The 23,263-nt window shown below is 33.2% G+C and overlaps 1 protein-coding gene across 1 annotated transcript in view; it reads right to left on the bottom strand.

The window, feature by feature from the left end:
- LOC149784996 (doublecortin domain-containing protein 1-like) overlaps nt 1-23,263 on the bottom strand; it is a 159,056-nt gene that overhangs the window by 89,685 nt on the left and 46,108 nt on the right. Inside the window, exons 7-17 of the mRNA XM_089978689.1 lie at nt 22,621-22,726; nt 17,764-17,863; nt 15,857-15,950; nt 14,486-14,652; nt 12,140-12,235; nt 10,302-10,391; nt 8,662-8,754; nt 7,317-7,427; nt 4,739-4,913; nt 3,832-3,946; nt 2,945-3,083 (exon numbers count right to left, since the gene is read on the bottom strand). Coding sequence (XP_089834815.1) covers nt 2,945-3,083; nt 3,832-3,946; nt 4,739-4,913; nt 7,317-7,427; nt 8,662-8,754; nt 10,302-10,391; nt 12,140-12,235; nt 14,486-14,652; nt 15,857-15,950; nt 17,764-17,863; nt 22,621-22,726 — 1,286 coding nt within the window. The remainder of the gene's footprint in view (nt 1-2,944; nt 3,084-3,831; nt 3,947-4,738; nt 4,914-7,316; nt 7,428-8,661; nt 8,755-10,301; nt 10,392-12,139; nt 12,236-14,485; nt 14,653-15,856; nt 15,951-17,763; nt 17,864-22,620; nt 22,727-23,263) is intronic.

The following is a 23,263-nucleotide window of genomic DNA, read 5'->3' as shown; positions in this document are numbered from 1 at the left end:
TGTATAAATTACCATATAAAACATCATTACGTTTTATCGTATATGCCCATGTCATGCATAGTACACAGTGTTAGATGTATTTTCTGCTGACCCAAGTGATCACAGAATGACCAGAGTGATCGGAGTGGTCAGATTGGTCAGACTGACCCGAGTGACCAGAGAGACCCAAGTGACCTGAGCGATCCAAGTTATTGGAGTGATCGGAGTTGATGTGGTGCCAGCTGCGAAGCTGAACCATAGCAGCCGTTGAACTGAATAAACGGTGTTGCTGGTCGAGTAGCAGGTAATCGGGCATCGCTAACCGAGATTGGTGGGTGCTGATTGCTTGACTGACCAACCTGGAATACTGAAGGCTTGATTAGCCAGTGTGACTGGTAACAGAGTGTGCTGGTGATGGAGTGTCTAACTCCATATATGTAATCTTTTAGCTGTGGGCTAATTTAAGGGGTTTGTAAAACCCAGTGTGGTTTTGGGACTGTAAAGATAATTTGTATATCTGTCCCTTTTGTTTACATAATTTCACTATTTAAGTGAATACATTTTATTATATGAGTAAAATACTACATTTTGTTTTACTATTTGAGTAAAACACATCAATCTTTCCATTGTGAAATCACTGTGAATCATTCACCCCATGTCATTGTACTGTGTAAGGTCATTTATTTGTATTTTCATTATTAAGTCTGTGCATTTTATGTTAATTGATCCAATATCTGGACCATATACACGCACATATTAATCATAATTAATTGCTCATTCAAGTCATTCATTATTAAACATTGTATTTGTATCACCATCAAAAGTGTTCTCTTGTAAATTCAAAATCCCACCCGGTTATCTTTTTACAGTCATAACGAAGAGGAGGATGATAACTGTCATTTATTATTCAAGTAACTGCTTGATTTACTTGCAAAAACTTGTACTACTGTAGCTTTTTTATATTAAATAATAAAACAAAATTCTCATGTTTTAAAATTACTTTTTGAAACAATATTCAATCTGCAACACTTTGTTTGTTTGTATGCCATCGCTGACACAATTTTCTGCATCTTGGATGCAGCTCACATACTTGTATTTACATCATTTTTAATTCACACCATACCCTCAGGAGCATATCTATAGCATAAATCAAGTGACACCTAATTTTCATGTATTGTTAATGTGTTCTGCCACTCACAACTTATATCACCAATAAGGAGACATTTCAAACTTTTTCCCCATGTACAACTTAAGTCTATAACTAACCATTTAGTGGAATGTTTTACATGAAGCTTCTCCATTGCTTTGTATCTTGTTTGCTTGGATTCAGTCTGCACACTTCCACTACCGGTATGTCACTGTGAGATTAGGCTACACTTGATTCTGATTGAGTGTAAGTATCTATTACCAATCCATTCCAGTCCAGAGCAAATAATACACAAAAATACAAACTATAATAAACAAAAATCAGTATGCATGGTCTTTCAAATTACCATCTCATCCCTCTGTAAATCTTAAAGGCCATCTTCTTACATATGTCAACATCTATGTATTTAGGTCACATTATAAAATTCAATCAGTCAGATGATGAAGATATGATGAGACATTACAGATTTTTTGTACCTGAACAAACGTGCTTTATGTAAATTTACAAATTGTTCTTGAATATCAAAATTAGATTATTCAAATCTTATTGTTGCACAATGTAATGTGCTCCTCTGTTGACAAACTTTAGTGAACGTATGAAAAGAAAACAAAATTTTAGTTATAATAATAGTCTTCATTTTTTATTAAACCTTCCAAGATGGTACGATGCCTCTACCTTGTTTACAAACTATGATGTATTTTAGTTCGGAAGAAATAATGAGAAAGTATGATGACAAGAGCATCAAATAGTAAGAATTGTTTCTTGAAATCTCTGTGGAACTATAAAATTCATTTAAATTCTCAGATTATACATATTTGGAATATATTACTCTTTAAATTTCTTATATAATTTCATTCTTAACAATGTCAAACACAGTCTGTAGTTCTAGCTGTGTCTGTGTATTGTACATATGATACCTATGATTTTTGTTTAAAATACCTTTATATATTTTAAATATTTTAATTTAGATGTATGGACTATGCAGTCTGAAAAAAAGAATTACAATCTTATGTTATCTTAATAATAACCACCAATCAGAAGTGATGTGGCTATTCGCTGCATGAGATCCATAAATGTATACCCTTCAAAGCAGATTTAAGTAGACTAGATACAAATCAACAGTAAAGTTTTGAGTAAAAGTTGATATTATTTGGGGTACATAAATCATATATGGAAAAAATATTTGGAACGTCTTCTTCATGGTGATATAAGATATCAGTGGTTAAATGCACTCATTGTATATGAAAATTAGCATGCAGTCAGCAAGGTATCTGATTCTGAACCATTTGAATTGGTAAGAAGAGTTGGTGTTACCAAACGTTTTCACTTTGTTTAGAAATGAGAACCTATGGTGGATATCCATTAATTAAATATAATATTCTAAACATATCAGTGCCTAAATAGTTAATTTTTTTAGTAGAAAATTACCCATGATAATAACAAAGGTGCCCCCTGCAGTACCATGTGTGAAAGTTTACATGCTGTTCTAATCCTCTGTGGCATTTTTTCCTGAAACAGCCCTCTGGAAATATTACACAGAAATCTGAATGTGGTTCCTTATCCATCTCTATGTTTTCATGACTAAAACAATATCCACTACATTCTAGTGAGAATGAGCAGAGAAACAATAATCTGCAGAACCTGGGAAGCTTTTTTCAAGGTCATCACACATTTACACCCTTTCTTTGTAGACATCATAATTGCTGCACACAATAAAACTAGACATAATATTTTGGACAATCACTTTATCAGATAAGACACAAGATACAAATATATCAAATTTCACGCAATAAAGTCATGTACTAAATGTATAGCTACCTTATACTGTAGGAAGTGTCCCCTTGGATCGAGCTCAAACAAATCCAAATTTTTTTGAACGTCGTCCTTTTGAAAGCCTTTTAAACTTTCATAATGATACTCTTCAGGAAACCCATCAATGACATTCCATAAACTGTGACTGAAAAATAAATAGGACTCCTCATTATGCTGAGTAAAAGGTTTCTCATTTTTAAGTTGCTGTTACTATACGCTCATCTTAAAAGTAGGTCATCATGACCCATATTTCATGATTCACTTTGTTTTTACTGTTCATGATTGAATCATAAGAGTTGTTAATCAAATGCATCTTGTTCATATCTATATATAGAGTATCTATGTTCCCATTTTATTGTGTCTTTATATAGAGTATCTCTCTATGTTCCCATTTTATTATGTCTTTATACAGAGTATCTCTCTATGTTGCCATTTTATTATGTCTTTATACAGAGTATCTCTCTATGTTCCCATTTTATTATGTCTTTACATAGAGTATCTCTATAAGTTCCCATTTTGTTATGTCTTTATATATTATTTCCATGTCCTAAAATGGGAATTAGAGTCTTGTTTCCATTCTCCTAGAATCGAAATCAAAGTCTTGTTTCCACTGTCCTAGAATGGAAATTAAAGTCTTGTTTCCATTGTCCTAGAATGGGAATTGAAACCTTGTTTCCATTTATCCTAGAATGGGAATTAAAGTCTTGTTTCCATTGTCCTAGAATGGGAATTGGTGGCTCTCTTACTGACTGATTTCACAGCAACATGACAAAAATCAAACAGTAACATGTTAAATGTAACTCAACTAGAAGAATCAAACACAAGTAACACCTGGGTAGTCAATGGCATTTGTCTTTACATTTATTTTTATGGTTAATTAAAATTATACTTACTCCTCCATATTCTTTGTGACAATATCTGGACTAAACTGCTCTCGCATTAGCACATTTCTTTCCCCAAAGAAATCTTTGCCCTTACACTGATCAAAGACCACCTGAAGGCAGTAGCCTAAAGAATAACACATGTAAAGCAAAAATTTAAAAACATCATATAAGCAGGGTATTGTTCACTATTCATATAAATCTCCAACTAACTTTAACTTTTCATACTTTTATGATAACTTCTGAGCAACTATCTATCTTGTATCCTGGAGGCAATCATGCAGGAGAGTTATGTTGGAAATCTATGCTGTTTGGTTGTTATCATTATTGAATGGGTATATTAAATTGAACAATTTTTTTTTGTTGAAAACGTTCAGTTTACTGTGCAAAAGGAGAATGCACAGTTTCTTTATTTAAACAGTTCAAAATAAAAAGTACTTTCACAGAGGCTTGAAAGGCAAAGATTGGACTCGCAATTTCATAAATAGACTGCTTAACATTAATCAAAAATATTCACTTTACGTCAATTACTGAATTGACTTTTTACATATATAACTACCCTACAGCATTTATTGCTCAATAAAAAAAGAATTTCATCAAAAATTTACATTAAAAAAATGTTCACCCTCAAGACGAGGTCAGCACTCTGACGACCCACAATTTTGAAATTCCTCAAGGGTAAAGGGCTGACCATGCAGGGTTGGTTATTTGTAGATTATCTATTTTCTTGAACCTTAAGGGCTGATAATGATAAGCCAAAAAGGGCATCCTGATGAAAGCAACTGAAGCACTGAGTGATGATGATGATGAAGATGATGATGACGATGATGATAAGGGTGATGATTGACCTCTTAAATACACTTATGGACATGTCCTGCAAAAAAATGGCTAATAATGGAGTTTCCTCTAATATACTCACTGAATGGACAGATGTATGGTTCACCAAAGGAAACCCAAATTTCCTGCTCAGATTTTAGTTTGTTGACATCCTTGACCTCATGGCCAAACTCATCAAAAATCTTCTTTGCATTTGGTGCAAGTTTGGGATTCTTGGAATTGGCAGTCAGCGAGGTTTTGGACAACTCATCAAGCAGCTGGTAAAAGAAAAAATTATCCACCAAATTGAGACCACATTTACTGAATTAAGTATAAGTATGAAATATACATTATATTTACATAATAATCAAATCTGTTTCACCCAGTTTGATGCATGCAATCTGGTGTCCATTAATATCAATTATGGAAATAGTACAAGTTGACTGATCACCATTTTTTGTTGAAAGAACATACATTTTTTTTAATATATATTTGTTAATGACTGATTGGCAGTAGTGGCTGATTCTATTCCATGAGAATATTTTAATATACAGTTTGCTTAATTCTAATATTGTCAGCCCCTAATTTCATCTCAACATTCTTTGAATATCTATCACACGTTACAACAATGGATTTTTTTTTGCTGAACAATAATCATTCACTAATAATCAAAATAAAGTTATATTTTGAATTCTTTTTAAGTATCAGTTTATTTCTGTGGAAACTTGAAAAAAAATTCCTAAAATCTTTCTCAAGAATGAAATGATTTTCATAAACAAAATCTGAAAACTCCCTTGCCATTATCTCTACCAAAGCTGTCAGAAGTATCACAAAAAAATGTATTAGAAGGGACACTTTGAGAAAATTATGTGAATTTGGGGCCAGAACTTTAAGGGAGGATTTGAATCCCAGGATTCATCACCAGATTCCTTTTATGTTCTGGCATTTGTTTAAGTTTACAAAGCTATGTATAATTTCAATATTACACAATTAGTGACTTCTATTCAGGTTGACAGAATGAGTTATCAACCTGTGAAAAGTTATATTTACAGAATCCATATTCATTAGCACAGCAGTAATCACCTAGCTCATTTAAGTCAAAAGTCACACAGCCTGGAGTAAAACCCTGGAGAATAATAAATTATGAATTCTCTCCATTGTCTGGTTATTGAGCAACAGCCAGATCTCTTTCTGCAAAATAACTGCCTTCTCCAGACTGGATAGATGTCATGAAAGGGGAAGATGAAAGAGGAGAGATCAACATAATCCAATTCTAATCTGCAATGACTAGGATTGCCTATCTTTTGGTGAAAACAGTCTGATGCAAGACTGCTGAAAATGAAGGAGTCTGGCATCAATTGGCAAGCTGTCTGCAAGGCGTCAGGGTGGGAAGTTAATGATACATGTTAGGAGGCTTATGGAAGGAAACGTTTGTTCTCTATCCCCTTTATTAACTGCCTCCACAGCTGATTAGCCTGTTGCTTTCTGAAGTTGGACAGATGTCAAAACTGTTGCCTTTGTGTAGTGTTTGACATCTTATCATTTTTCCACTGATCATCTCTCCACTGTAGTTGAGACTGATTTAACCTGAAAGCTGGTGCAGGTGGCAAGGCAAAATGGAGAGGCAATTCTTGTGATGCCTGCTTCAACAGCTTCTCTTATAGTGCACAACAGCAATGGCACTCAAAAGGTGTAAACCAGAGACAAGGAATGAGGCAGCTTTAGTGTGGATGAATGCAGACAAACATCTCACCTTACCAGATCCAGATTTGCTGAAACTACATGGTCATTAGCATGTGGCCCTGTGAATAACCTTTGCAATCATAGCTGTACACTCCCATGCATGGCTGCTACTTGATCAACTGACCAGTGGAAAAATCAACTGAGATGGAGGTGACATTTAAAACATTCTTTTCTTATAAAACAGCAGACTGGCCACATTACCTACTGCAATGTTCAAGAACAGTAACTCAGACCAAAATTCTAAGAAGTGCAAGATCAAAATGATGCTGGCTTTTGGAAGAGAAAGTCTTGAACTGACTGGGCTATCAGGTTGACTGGGCTATCAGGTTGACTGGCTATCAGGTTGACTGGGCTATCAGGTTGATGGTATGTATGGAAAAAAGGACAGATCAGCTAATCAGATCCTCATATAACCCTGCACAGCAGAGTGGAGTTGGCTGGTCAGGGGAGGTGTTAGGTAAGTTTCTTTCCTTTGTATGTGTATAGAAGACATTTCGGGGGCTTCTTTGTGACTGCTGGATTTGTGTAATGGAAATTCTCTACTAACATTAATGTGATTAGGAAATGTATTCAAAGGAGAATCAGTATAAATAATGCAATAACATGATAACAATATTGTACATACATATCAATATCAAGATACAATGTTAGGCATACAATAACATCAGTATTATACACTAATCATATGACATTTAATTTGAATAACTACTTGCTATGGGCTTTTTCATTTAAACATACATGGTAGCAATGAAAGACACTTTAAAAATATATACCAGAATGCTCTAATTACTCAAAGATTTCATATGTAAATGATACAAAATTCTAAACTGCATACATAGGTGACTATAACAAATGCCTTTCCTGGGTGTACAAGTATATCTAATGGAATAGGCTTAACAAGGGTGGGACAAAATCTTTTCTCATTCTATGGTTTTTACCCTCTTTAATAGCAGTTCCTTGTAGTTCTTGTCATGTAGAATACCTCGGTTGGCTTCTCGAATGTTGAAGTACAAATCTTGTGGATTGTCTGCTGTACCATTTTCATGGACCTTGGAGGATAAACAATGTATATCACTTATTGTCATTGTAGGTATAGTTACATTATTTTAAATTTTTTATATATAATTTTTCACTGCTCTCAGTTGCAAAACGATTAAGTTTCAATGCTATTTTACAAGGGTCATTTTGAGGACAGAATTTCAGAGTTACAGTATTTGTAACAGCACAGTAAAAACTGATAAAGAGTTAAATTGTGCAGGAATCAAAAATATTGAGTGTTAAAGAAAAGTTATGTAAAACATACTACTTAAATACATGAAACATTCTTTTACCAGGTAGACATAACTACAAAAAGTTAGAAGGTTTGACATTCACAGCAAAAGCAATAAATCAACTAACTGTATATACTGTCTGCACCAATAAGTAGATATATTTTGTCAGCAAAAAGTGTGAAAATTTTTGTTCCTTCAATTAAAAGATTGCTTGTACATGGTTTTTCTTTTACTTAAAAGTATTTTATTGATAAAGTATTGGGAAAATGCATTACATAGATTCAACTGGATCAAACTCAGTTTTAAAAATGGAAAAGATACAAATTTTCTTGCAGTCATTTCTTTTAAATCCTTGAAATTGTAAGGATTTGAAGAAATAAAATTAGAAACAAAACAGGGCTGAAATAAAAGAGAATTTTTAAAACGCAGAACATTGTTAAACCAAACTTTTGGTTCCAGTTTTCAGTAGTTTTGAGTTTTCCAAGCTTGATGAAATTAGAACGCACTGCATTTAGACTTTCTTTCAAGTAATTCCAAGTATTCAGATGACTGATATTTGCATTAACAGAATTTTACTGTATGAATCCAACTTTGGCAACAATACTTTTATCAGTAATCTTTAGCCTTAACTGTTTCCCATATAATGTCAATTATTACTGATAATGCTGTGTGTCAATTGTTATTGATAATGCTGTGTGTCAACTGTTATTGATAATGCTGTGTCAACTGTTATTGATAATGCTGTGTGTCAATTGTTATTGATAATGCTGTGTGTCAATTGTTATTGATAATGCCATGTCTCAACTGTTAATGATAATGCTGTGTCAACTGTTATTGATGATGCTGTGTGTCAATTGTTATTGATAATGCTGTGTGTCAATTGTTATTGATAACGCTGTTTGTCAATTGTTATTGACAATGCTGTGTGTCAACTGTTATTGATAATGCTGTGTCAATTTTTATTGACAATGCTGTGTGTCAATTGTTATTGATAATGCTGTGTTTGATATACCTTGAGTTTTAATCCTGGTAGACCAACATACTTTTCGACTTTATCTTCTGGTAGTTCCGAAATGTGGTTCATACGATACTTGGCGCCTTCATTCTGTAATTTGATTATAAAAGAGACAGTATTAATATGTACAAATTTGTTTCAGCAAGTTAACAACATTAAACTGCACATGCCTGAAAACCTTTAAATTCTTTTCATCTATTCCTGTTTAATTCAAAGTCCAATCAAGAGATCAGATATGTCACAACTGTGCATAATTATCTTCTCTGAAATCTTTCAAACCTCCTTGGGTCATCCTTTGATAATACAACAACTACAATAATAATAATAATAATAATACTCATAATAATAAGCTAATTCAGTTAATTTTATAAACTGCCAAGCATGGTGAGGTCATCATCCCTTAATTTCATGTCGATTTAAAGTTATGATGTAGAAGGAAAATTGTGATAAAAAAATAATAAAATGCTGGACTGTGACCATGACCTTGATTGTAAGACCCCAGATGTGGTATGCAACACACCTTCTAGTGATGCTTTGTAGAAATGAAAGTGGGACAGATGAATGGTAGAAATGCAGATACCATGTCCTGCACTTTTCTTATAAAAACAAGTCAATAACATTTTGGAGAAGCTGATTTCATGAAAATTTAGATTTGAAGATGAACTTCTAGGAAAAAAAGATACATAATTATAAGTATTTAACCAAATGTGGATCACAGACTTTACTCCTAAAGCTCTATCTTAAAATATGTAGTATGATAACTGAATGAATTGCTATTCTTTAATAGTTGAAGGCCAAAGATTACACACACACAAACCTTTTCCAAGGGAGGAAAATGTTACAGAACTTGAATGCTGTGTATGACTTCAGTGTTGAAAACCATAACCTGGTGTTGACAAGTCACAAAATGTATTAAACCTATTTTCCTTTGTGAGGACTGACTGCTGTTAATTTTATTTTCTCATTTATATGGCCCCAGATAGAATGGTGTATAACCACACATATATAAACAAACTATTTCCAATACATGCAAGATAAAATACAGAAGCTACCAGAGTAATAAATACTTCAAAAAAGATAAATTCGACATATTACATATCACAGTGATTTGTATAATACATTGCTTTTTTGTCAAACCTTCCCAATTAAAGAACAAAAATTTCTTCAAGTAAGATACTCAAGAATCCAATGAAACTGGTTTATAAAAGGCAATGGTGTGTGTGTGTGTGTGTGTGTGATTTTGGATTTTTAATGTAACTTTAACAATTTTCCAGTCATATCGCTGTCTGCAGTGTGACAGTTTGCAGTGATGTCCAGCACTGGGGCATTATGCTACAGACATGTAGCATCATGTGTCACCCAGTCACATTATCCTGACACCAGACGAACCATTCCTAACAGAAACCTCTTAATGCTGTGCATCAAGTGAGCCAGCTGCTAGTACCATTTTTATGTCTAAAAGGCAATGGTAATTTATATTCAGATTTTAAGTTCGCAAGATGTAACACTGGTGGCAATATGGATTATAAATACCTAAACACTGACAAAAAACAATTACAGTCATAATCCAATTATTTTTTCAACCAAAAGTATCAAATGGAAGAACACTTTATCAACTGTGTCACTCCACGACTTACTTTCTCTGTTTCAGCTGCTTCTCCCAGGGCATCCACTTTCTCCTGAAGACGCTCTATGGAGGCAATTAACTGCTCTAGGTCCTTCTCAGTCTGCAAAATCAATAAATCAATAAATCAATCAATCAATCAATCAACACTTAACCAATCACAATACCTTAGGAGTACAACCACTACCTCACAAATCCAGCATTCACAAGTTAAAGTTGAGCCAAAAAAGTGCAAAAAGTTGTCTGTCCACATATGATGAGAACCAGACAAGATGGATCTCCCCATGGACAGATGGCTTGGTACCAAATCACTGCCATTCTTCTGTCACTACTGGAGCAGATAGTATGCTCTGTCAGTAGGATGTAAGTGTGGTGAGGTTTGGAGGGTGTGTTCATATTATGATATTTTTATTTTGCTTAAAATGTTAGTTTCTTATTCAAACACATTACCTGAAAATAATACCTTAGAAAAATAGGCAAAAGGCTGAGTGAGTTACATCACCTTAAGCCAGAGAAGGCCACTCTCCATAAGTATGTTTGGCAGCTTCAAATCTTTACAGCAATTAGATGGCTGAATAAGTGACTCCATCTGTTCAGAGGCAGCTGACCAAGACAATAAGTCTGCTGATAATTTAGCCTGCCTGAAATGTTACAGACATCAATGTGGATTGCTCACTCATGACACCACTTGAGAAAATCCCGATCCATGAGGTAATGATCTGGATATCTGGTACCTCCTTCCCTTCTCTGAAAATTCATGATTGTGGAATTATTGGACAGAATTAGTATGCCCTTTCCATATAGCATCTCCTGCCACCAATGAAAAGCATTTACTGTGGTCTCCATTTCTAGGAGACTGATATTAATTAGTTGGTCCTAAGGAAGCCTCAGTCCAATGGCTTCCCAAAATGATGTTTGGAGTTAATATCAATACAAATTATTGGTTCGAAGAGGCTGAACATGCAAGGGAACTTGTGCTGTAAGCCAAGTAAGGTTCTCCACTTGCTGACTTGATAGCTTTTACTGGTGAAATCAGCCAAGCATTATGTCAACTTATTGTGAATTGGATGCTAATGTGCAATACAAATGCCTGTACAAATTACATGCACATCGTCTATAATATTAGACAGTTAGAGATCTTATAAAGGGTCAAAAAAACATTATTTGAACGAACATACCAGAAACCAGGGCAGGTATATCAAAATGGTGCCCACATGTACACTGCACAATGCGGAAAGGTTCTAATAAAGCTATAAACTTCACCTTGGACAGAAAAGAATAAGAAATAGGTAGAAATATTGATGGAGTATACTAAACGTGTAAGAAAACTCAAACTCAAACAAGTTTTTTCATGGTCTCTACAAGAGCACCTTTCTTAGCATGAGTGGAAGTAGTAAGTGACATAAGGACTCGATTTGGTACTGATCCCTCTATGCAAGGGGAGATCATTCTTATCTATCTCCCACCTATGTAAGCACTCTACTTTAAGCATTTTTAAAGCTAAAATTTAATTTGGGTCAGATGGATTTGCAAGGCAGTGGTCATATCTTAAGTATCATGATCAGGTAACATGTTTGATGAAAAAATATACAAAAATATCTAAAAGATAAGGAAGTATACCATTTTGTAAAAGGGTTATATGGTCACCAAAAATAGTCGATCGGCACCATGAAGATCAAGTTTCAAATTTCATAAAAATGGCAGATATACTTTCTTCAATGTATTGTCCGTTTGTACTTTAAATAGCTGCACATATCAAACAATGACACAAAATTTTGTATCATTAAAGAACTATGACAACATATGCAAATATGAATGTAACTTTATTAACAAGTGCTGCAATAACCATACCATTTCATAGGCCTCCTCCACTTCCTTTTTACTCAGGGAAAGAATCTTCACAGCAACTTTTATCTTTTCTTCCTCTCCTTGTCTCCTATAGTTGAGCTGGAAAATTAATGCATTTAATGACATTATTAAAACAACAATGAAATAAATGAAAGTTAAACAAAATAAAACATTTTATAGGATCATAGCTTTAATTTAATGTGTAATACTACTGACATTCCTTATACATTTCCATAATTTTTCTACATTTTCAACAAAATCTAGTTCATAACTTCAAGTGTGCCAAGATTATTTTACATATGCCATAGAGTAACTTGAACATAGGTTCCGTTGCATTGTTCAGAAACAGCTGCATTGAACAGAATGACCAGAATTGTTAAGTGGCCTTTCCAGTAGTGGTTAGATCACACCTGTTTGCTTTGTCGTCCATAGCAAATACCAACAGGCTTAACTCAGTATTTTATTTTCTGTTTAGGCTTGGCTGCTATTTTCTGTTGAATGCAGCTAATATTCTTCAGTAGTAATCAAATCTTCATGAAAAATAAGAACACAATTTGTAATGATTTTATAAGGTACTATACTGGATGCAACAGCTGTAAGGCACAAAATGGTTTAGTGATATCTAACAGTTATACAAACATTTCTAAAGGCATATCTCAGATGAAAAGAAGATCAAGAATGTTTTTCTACAAGTTTCAAGTTTGAGAAATGTGCATTTTGTTTTACTAAAAAAGGCACACTTTTGCCGTTTTACTCTCAAAATAGTATGATTAAATGGAAATGGGAGAGGCTGTAAACAAAACTACCAAAGCAATTCTGGATGACAGTTCATTAAAAAGACATGCCAAGATATTGATGATGAGAGATGTTCACATGCTGAAATTGATGTAATATTTAAACATCCTTTAATAAACTGCCTTTTATATTTCTGTCACAATGTTTTCAATGTTCTAGTCATTGGACATGATAATCAGCAGTCTGGAGTCAATGTAAAACATGTGTATGCTGCTATGTTCACATATTTCTCTTTGATTCCTAATTTATAATTGATATTAAAAGATAACTGGACATTTTCACCAATAAAATGACCTGTAAACAGAGTTTTACCCTAACATATTAAATAACATAAAAACACAATGGGATCCCAAGATCCTACTGCATCATAAACAAGTTCTTGCAGATTAATGAGAGGATTCCATACATTTATGATGACTAATTAAAACATAACTTTGTAGGTTAGTTCAATATCAAAAATAGATATGTATTTTTTATACAGCACAATTATGTTGGAAAGAGAACACACCTCAAAATGAAATAGTCACAAACATAATATGCAAAACAACATAAACGCCGATAATTATGTGCAACTAGTTTCACATTGACTATGCTTCTTCAGGCACAAAATGTTTTGAAAGAAACTGATGACCATTCTTTCATGCCAGTAGATACTCTGTGTGGAGACATGAATAGACTAATAAAGTTAAGTTACTGGATTCATAGGTTAGATACAAGGATCCTAATGGCCTTAATACCAAGGCACTATGTAAAATTGTATAACATTTTAATAAAAGAACTGATATGTTGTATATCCTTTATAAAAATATAATTGTATGTATGACTGTTTGTCTCTATTATATATATATATATATATATATATATATATATATATATATATATATATATATATATATATATATATATATATATATATATATATACATATATATATATATATATGATGGGAATGGTGTATGCTTAGTATGGAGAGCATTACAAATAGGAAATTTACACAATTTACCCAAGCAAACCATACTAATATTACCTTAAACTAGGCATACTACAAGGAAACTGAATTTGTGAAATTAATGTCGATTACAGATTCTTATGCATGACATTAATTCAATTACTATTTTGAAACAAGAGTTACATTTTTCTCTGTGGCTGCTTTACAAACTTTGCCAAAATTTCAATGTTGCAATGGTACCAGTTATTGAAAACAATCCTCACTTATGTCCAAAGGTGTTATACATACGACATGTTTATGGGAAACCTAAAAGAAAAAATTAAGTAAAAGAACACAAAAAGAAAGGTAGCAAATATGTTTATAGCATTTAACCCTCACAATTCCTATATTACCTTCCTTTACTTTCAATTACCACACACAATTTTTAAAAAGAATCAAACAGTAATTGTAGGAATTTCCAAAAATTATAACCATAACAAAATAATTTTTATCTTGGCAAAAAATCCAAACTTTTGGGATATCCATCAGTATCTATCATAAAAACATTTTATTATAGTCTGTACATGTAGTCAACCTGGTTGCCAGAATATTGCAATGTTAAATACCTCTTTCTTAAACATCTTTGCCTCCTTACGTCTTCGCTTGAGCTCTTCAATGACAGAGAGCAGGAAGTCTCTGGTTGCAAAGGGACTAAAGCCTTCCCCTGTAGATATCCAGACCGGTCCAAGAACATCTGTCCCTCCAGGTTGTAGGCACTCATCCAAAACTGGAACTGTAAATTATAAAAACAAAGTCATTGTTTCGAATGCTACTCTTCAATATTAAATCTCACATACTGGAGTGCTCAGGATCGCAAATACACTAAAACCAGTCTATCAAGGACACTACAATACAAAATGAAAAAAGGATAATCATTCTTCTCAATTATGAACATGTGTTCTTTAAAGAGATGAAATATGCAGTTATACTGAAAAAACATTCTTTATGTTTAATGAATATGTTTCCTTTATATGGAAATGGTCATTAATGAAGGATTCCTTTATCCTGAAATGCCCATTAAGGAGAATTTCATTTATATAGAGGTACCCACTAAGGCAGGTTTCATTGAAATATAGTGATACCCAATAAGGCATGATCCTGTATGTAGAGTGGCCCACTCAGGTTTACTTTATATAGGCTTTCCACTAAGCCAGGTTCATTATGTAAAGATACCACTAAGATAGATTTCTTATATATGCATGTACCCATTAAGACAAGTTTTCTTTCTATGCAGGTATCCACAATATGATGTTTCCATTTTATTCAGGAATTCACTAAGGCAGATTTCCTTTATATAGAGATGACGACTAAAGCAGTTATCTTTATACAGAGGTACCCACTAAAGCACAATTTTTTTGCACGGCAGCACCCACAAAGGCTGGCTTCCTCCAAGCAGAGGTATTCAAATAAGGCCAGCTTCCTTTAGCAAGATGGATCCATCAAGGTACTTTCTTGTATGCAGAGGTACCTAATAAAGCATCAATGTGTAAGTGCCACTAAAACAAGATTCAGCGGATTGTATTTCCTTGTATATAATATGCACTCAAGTATATAAATACCATCAGCAACGACCCCTATCACCCATCACATATTGTACCAGCAAATCTGGATTTAAACTGACTATCTCAGCAATGTAGACCCTGATCTACTGATTCATTATGTGACGGCAAACAGGATCTATGTTTAACTCATAAAAAGATGAATTTTGTACACAATGATTTATGAATGTTGCACTTCTGAATGAAGCATACATTACGATTCTGTTTATAACATACAAAATACAAAGTCCCTTCCTGTAATAGTTTCAGAGCTCCTACACAGTTTTCTTTTGTCATAAAAGGTACCACTGTCTTTGAGAGTTGGGATTCAAAGAATACAGCAATAACAAGTCTGTGTATAATGAGGTCTACAGTATGATATGTGTAAGCAACACTCACTGTCTGCCAAGTCTTCACACACATTCCCTTCCCATTCATAAATAATTCTGGCATGACTCTGTAAGTCCAGCTTGGCTGTACAGGCTACCAGAAACTGAAGGAGAAAATGAAAGTAAATGTAAACAACTTTTTAATAACTCAATCAATTACTGTTACTGCTTATCCTAGTGCAATGCTGATAAAATATATTCTTTGTCATGTGTACATCCTCTAGTTTGCAACTTGGACACTGGACTTTCAATTTAAAATACTCCAACGACTAAAAGACTGTATTGTGAATTCGTTTCTTTTTATGGGTATAAATTTTCATGGTATATAATAACATGACATGTTCATTATTACTCAAATTTATGGATAGGGGAAGGGCTTTTAGAAGGATTATTGTTGGCTGGGTCTATAAAGTCATCGTTCACAGCAACCACCAAATTCCAAAATATTGGTGTCCCACAGAAAAAGTCAGTACACAGTACAGTATATACTCACTTTGAGTCAAGTCCAATTACAAGCAACACAGACCATGATCTGCCATTGCAAATTACACTGGCAGATCAGGGTCTCAGTTGTTCATTCTACTGATTACTCCTTACAAACTGCACACACCTGGATCTTCCTGTGCATTATAAGACAGAATATTTGGGTCTGTGTAGTTTGCAGTTGGACTCAACTAAAAACTGAGTATATATCGTACCTAAAACTATGAGATCTTCAAAGCTACTGCAGCTATCTGCATGAAATTTTCAGCACTGACTACTTTGCTCCTTTATGGTATTACCACAAATTCTGGCATGTTTTCATGTGGTGCTACTGTGATATCTAATGACTGAGTTTAACTAAAAGTCCAAGCAAAGATAAAATAAATGTACAAGATTGCACTCTATAGTTTCATACTTTGCATAGGGTTATATTTTTAAAGAAAAATAATTTCCCAGGTTTTTTTCACTGGTTATACTTCCTAATTACAACAGAGCTTGTTTATCTTAGGTATTGTTAAAATTCTGGTGTACAATTTATGGGCGTAATTTGGGTTACAGCATATACTGCTGGGCCTTACTTCAGATACACGCTTTTAAAAAACTAGTAGCTCAACTTGGTCAATTTTATATCCAGGACTTCAAAGGTAAATTGTAAAAAAAACAAGCTGATAACTTTTTATAACTCCTTTACTGCACTTTCTGAAGCTGGTATTGCCTACTCTGTCAAAATTCATTCTCACTATTTTAAGAAATGCAAGAGATGCAAGAGCTAGTGTATGTTAGACTAGTTCAGGTTGATATTTTGAGCAGATGGGAGCAGCCATATGCATCCACTACATGACAGATACAAAATTATTTTGTTGCAACTTTGCCATTTCTCACCCAATTTATGGTAACATTTTCAGTATACACTCTAAAGTATAGTGGTGGCATGTATGGAATTTTACAACAAATCTGTCATAGTTGATATGCAGATAAGGAGAATCAACATAATTACTGAGATTTAAAATTTCTAAAATATCTGTGCCAAAAACTCAACTGCACAAAAATCAATCATTATATTTCAAGTCCTACCTTTATTTCTACGTTAAAAATCCAAATCACACACATACACACACACACACACATTATTTCTTCATTAAATTCCTCCTATTTTCAGAAAACACAATGACTCTGACTGGTATTTATAAAACTTTTGGAATTTATCATAGAGACTTTAAAAATTAAAGTTGATAGTTGCACCAGGATGCTGTGACAAAAAACTTTCAGAACATAAAAGTTTAACTTCATCAAAAGATTTTAAAAATCAGAATCCATACAGAAAGAAATTGTTTTTGGATTTTATGACCAGTTGAAAGTACTGGCAAATATAAAAGAAAACAGAAACTATTTTTTCTGAATATGAAAGTCAGTAAAGATAAATTAATTACTTACTTCTTCCTTCTTGGACAAGTCTGCTACAATTTCAACTGGTTCAGTGCTTTTACCATTTCTGTAGACAACCACCCTCACTCGCTTCTTCTCTGCCAGTTTTCTGAAACAAATATAAAAAATAAGAATTATCAGAATAACTACTTTATTTAAAGCGGTTTGCACAATTTGTTGCATGGAACTGATCCTCCTTGTTGTCCTCTATTACATGCACATTACATATATAGTATATAGTTTCACACATAATAAAAACACAAAAAGTGGACAAAATAATGTCATATATTTTGTTAAATAAACTGTTAAAGTAAATATTATTGGTACAAGCTGAGTAAAACTTGGAAACCTTAAACATTACACAGTCTTCTGTTATATCACTATGCAATGGTTTTACAAAGCATTGTTAGTGCTGTTCCATTTAACATACATGGTACCCAGGGAAGGCAGTTTTTAACAAATATATTCCAGGGTACTTTGATTTCACAAAGTTCATAAGTTCATATTAAAATGATAAGACAATTCTAAATTGTATCTATGGGTGAATACCCCACTTTAAAAGTGCCTTCCCTCGGTCCCATGTATGTTTTAATGGAACAGCCCTTAGCTGGATGTGTGAAATATTGTACCAATAATGTCAATGTTATACAACAGCCATACAAAGCATATTTGATGGGTGTGTGAAATGTTATACCAATAATGTCAATGTTATACAACAGCTATACAAGCATATTTGATGGGTGTGTGAAATGTTATACCAATAATGTCAATGTTATACAACAGCTATACAAGCATATTTGATGGGTGTGTGAAATGTTATACCAATAATGTCAATGTTATACAACAGCTATACAAGCATATTTGATGGGTGTGTGAAATGTTATACCAATAATGTCAATGTTATACAACAGCTATACAAGCATATTTGATGGGTGTGTGAAATGTTATACCAATAATGTCAATGTTATACAACAGCTATACAAGCATATTTGATGGGTGTGTGAAATATTATACCAATAATGTCAATGTTATGTAAAAACTAGAATTTTGATGAAACACCAAATATCTGGATATTCTTTGCATGGAATAAATTTTGCTGATTTGGCTTGAATTTGAAAGGAGTCATTTTTTTTGTTTGTTTGCTGATTCATGCATAGAGAATTGTTCTTACACTCCTTTAAGGTTTACAGTGATCACATTTGCATTCACAAGTTTATTATATTCATTTCTGCAAGATGCATAGGAATGATGGATTACTGCATAGGAATGATGGAATACTGCATAGGAATGATGGCATAGTGCAAGCTGACTGAATAACACTACTCTCATTTAATATTTTATTTTATCTACTTCAAGAAAATTCGCATATAATTCTGCATGAAAAAGTTTTTATTTTTATAACTGGTTGATGTAAGTTATAATACAATATACTAGGACAGTATAAAAGAAATAAGGATTTTTTCAAGAGATAGACTGGTTTACTAAATTATTACAATGAATCACAATTTTCATAATAATTCAACAGTCCCAATTTTGTAAGATAACTAAGCTTACAAAAACATTTTGTTTTATTTTCAGAGCAACATACCATGTATACTTGCTTATAAGTCAAAACAACAATGATCCTGATCTACTGTAGCATAATGCACCAGCAGATCAGGTCTATGTTGTTTGTTCTACTAATCACTCCTAACAAACCCAGATCTGGGTCTGTACAGTTTGCAGTTGGACTCAACTTTTGAGTGAGTATATACAGTAGTCAAACAATTTACATATTACTGATAAGCAAACTGCAAATTATTTAATTTACTAAATTTGAAAAACATAATATTACTAAATAATTGGATGAAAGTCAATACTGCGTATGTGCATGAGAGATAATTTGACCAAATCTGGATTTTATTTTTGTTCCATCTACATTCATGTTTGTCCTTCAGTTATCATCTGGTTATTTTTCCTGTAGAGTCTTGAAAATGCATTCAGTTTTTCCTTTACAGTCTCGAAAATGCATTCAGATTTTCCTGTACAGTCTCAAAAATGCATTCAGATTTTCCTGTACAGTCTCGAAAATGCATTCAGATTTTCCTGTACAGTCTCAAAAATGCATTCAGATTTTCCTGTACAGTCTCAAAAATGCGTTCAGATTTTCCTGAACATTCAGATTTTCCTGAACAGTCTCAAAAATGCATTCAGATTTTCCTGAACAGTCTCGAAAATGCATTCAGATTTTCCTGAACAGTCTCAAAAATGCATTCAGATTTTCCTGAACAGTCTCAAAAATGCATTCAGATTTTCCTGTACAGTCTCAAAAATGCATTCAGATTTTACATCTCTTGCTCTTTTCAATCATTTTTGTTCATCCGGAATGCTTTTACAAAAAGTTTCTGTTTTTCATATTATTGAAAGGCATGAAGTATTACTTTTGTATCCTGTCTTATTAAACTTGTACTTTAATTAAATATGAAATGCATAAAATTCAAAGGAGAGAAATGATAAATAAAATAATAATTGCAAATGAAATAAATGTAGATATATTATTGAAAAGTATATTTGTCCACTAATCTTTTTCATATCTTTTTTAATTACAAACAGGAGCCATGGCAGCTCTGCTGGAATTGTGTTGGACTCATTATCCAAGGGTCACGGGTTCAATATCTGCCTAAGCCAGCTGTATCCGCTGTCTGAGTGTATCATCCCATTAGATGATTATGTGTTAAACACCTTAAGACCAGCAAAAACCAAACAAGGAATAAAATAAAAACTAGAGATACAACTGCCAGGAATGACATCATCAAATCAATGATGGTGATTAGAACAATTTCACAGCTTGTAACCAGTGAAAATTTGTCTGTATAAGGAATCTGATCCTCAATTATCACATAAAAGGGTGTTTGAGAATGGAAATTTAGCAGTAGTCCAATATACTTGTATTGTCAAGTACACCTCTCCCTCGATAACTCGTGCACAGTGGGGTCCACAAACATAGACTGCACTATAAATGAGCTGCAAGTTACAGAGGGACCTCCAAAAATTGAAAAAAAATTGCTTTGACATCGAGAAAACAGTGGGGGGGGGAGCAGCATTAGGGAACTGGGCTGTTTATTGACTGAATCCTCATTTTACAATCATGTCGATAATAATTTTTAATAACGTGCTTTTTCTAATGAAGTTGTTCATTATTCTGTTTAAATAACATTTATTTTCAAAATGTCCAACATATGAAAGATTGTTCCTACTGGTTTCAACAACCATCACATGAATGCGAAAAATAAGTGTATTACATCACTGCTTTGTGTTTTCTTGATGAGTCTGGTTCCCATAGTGGTAATTAATAGTATCCTGCCAAATCAAGAGTCCACAGAGCAGGAAACTAGACTAACTGTTGATACATCAACAATATTCCCTTTTTAGAAAAACACACGACATTTATTTTGTGAGACAATCGTCTAAGTTGAAACTCAATTTTTGTATTGTTCAATTAGTATGATATTGATGTTGTGATTTCATTGAAAGTAATAATGAAACTTCTTATCATCCTTGAGGATATCTCTAAGGGCCAGTTCAAGAATTCTCTGAAACTTGCTTCCCACAATGGTCCATATCTGTGAGATGAAGCTCTTTATTTTACAAAGTATTCATTTTGCTTGGCTACCTTGTTATCTCTGATCACAGTTACAAAAGAGTCGGTTAAAATTAAGGTAGTTTATGTTACATACACAATAACATTTATAAGTGTTCGATTGACCAAATGAAGTGAGTTCACCCGACATATGACTGGGGCCACTAGATTTTAAGTTTGTAGGATTTTCGTTAATTTTAACTTTTCTTTTATTCAACCTCCTTTATTTGATTAAAAAGACATAATGAATATGATGATACAAAGGAGGCCAGCTTTTAATTCAGTGCAACAATACAAGAAATACTTCTGCAAATCAGTTATCAAAACACGGTTGGCACTTAATAGGTTCTCAGAGAAACGCTCGCAGACATAGCTGTTACAGTAGATTGACGCATTTTACATTTAATTACAAGAGGACACATTACATTTATGATTATTACACTTAAAACGAACTAAATGATAGAACCAGAACACAAATTTCAAATGATAACAAAATTATTTAATTTGTATTTATTTATTAAAGTACTGCCTCCACTCAGCGTAAGTGGCATTTCATTGATCGAAATTTCCTTACATGTCATTAATTGTGGTGTACTAGGAATGTCATTTGGAAACAAAATGTAAAAAAAAATGTATGACCTATTTTTAAATTTGATATTTTATAGTGTTGATTAAAATTTCCAGGTCCTATCTACCATTTTCGACCATAAAACGAGTGATACATCAAAGTTTCTGTTACCAATTTTGATCACGATTTTCATCAAGTTCAACAAATAGGGATCAATTTTTGAGGTATTTTCTGGTTTAAAAAATGGGATCCACGCCTGTCCCCTGCATAATTAAGCAGGTTTGTGAGTTATCAGGGCGTGAGTTATCAAGGCATGAGTTATCAGGGCGTGAGTTATCAGGGCGTGAGTTATCAAGGGAGTGGTGTAACTAGATTTCAAATCTATTCATGAATACATTTGTAATTTATTTTAATTTTCATTTATCAGTCATCCTTTTGCATTGTGTATTCTTTCTTTCCTTCAAATTGCATTCATCACTTGGTTTGCATTCTTGAAGCATTTCATTTGCATTGATTCTGTATTCTGCTTGCATTCCATTTTAATTTCACAGGTAAAATTACCCATTTTATGGTCCGTACAAACAAAATTACAGAGTAAACATGTGCTGCTGAAATTTTTGTCTTCAATAAATAAATATTCATTTCATGCAACTGGGTCAGATGCCTGTACAAAACTCACTTCATTCTCTTTGAAAGTCTGGGAACTGAGACTTTTTTCTTTCCCTCTCTTGGCAGCATCACCCCTGTCAGTGTCCATTTGGCACCATTGCTTTGGATGATGTTTCCTAGATACAAAGTGACAATACATTAGATTTTGCAAAGCCAAAATGAATAAAAAATAATATGCAATAATTGTTTCTTAGGAGATGAACATCAAAAACTTTCACCGATGAGGTAAAAATAGGATTCTTCCAGAGTGTCTGCCTCATAGGAAGGCAATAATTGTTTAATTTCATTGAAGTCAAGACAATTTCATTACTATGTACCAGCAACAATTAAACTTGTAATTAAATGAAGGCAATAATTGTTTAATTTCATTGAAATCAAGACAATTCCGTTACCATGTATCAGCAACATTAAATTTGTAATCAAATGAAGACAATAATTGTTTAGTTTTATTGAAATCAAGACAATTCCATTACCATATACCAGCAACATTAAATTTGCAATCAAATTAAGGCAATAGTTGTTTAATTTTATTGAAATAAGACAATTCCATTATCATATACCAGCAACATAAAACTTGTAATCAAATGAAGGCAATAATTGTTTAATTACATTGAAATCAAGACAATTCCATTAACCATGTTTATTGAAATCAA

Source organism: Sinohyriopsis cumingii, chromosome 13 (genome assembly GCF_028554795.1).
Source record: "Sinohyriopsis cumingii isolate HCF-2022 chromosome 13, ASM2855479v2, whole genome shotgun sequence".
Taxonomy (NCBI): domain Eukaryota; kingdom Metazoa; phylum Mollusca; class Bivalvia; order Unionida; family Unionidae; genus Sinohyriopsis; species Sinohyriopsis cumingii.
Note: the sequence above shows the minus strand (reverse complement) of the source record. Positions and strands in the feature narration are given on the sequence as shown.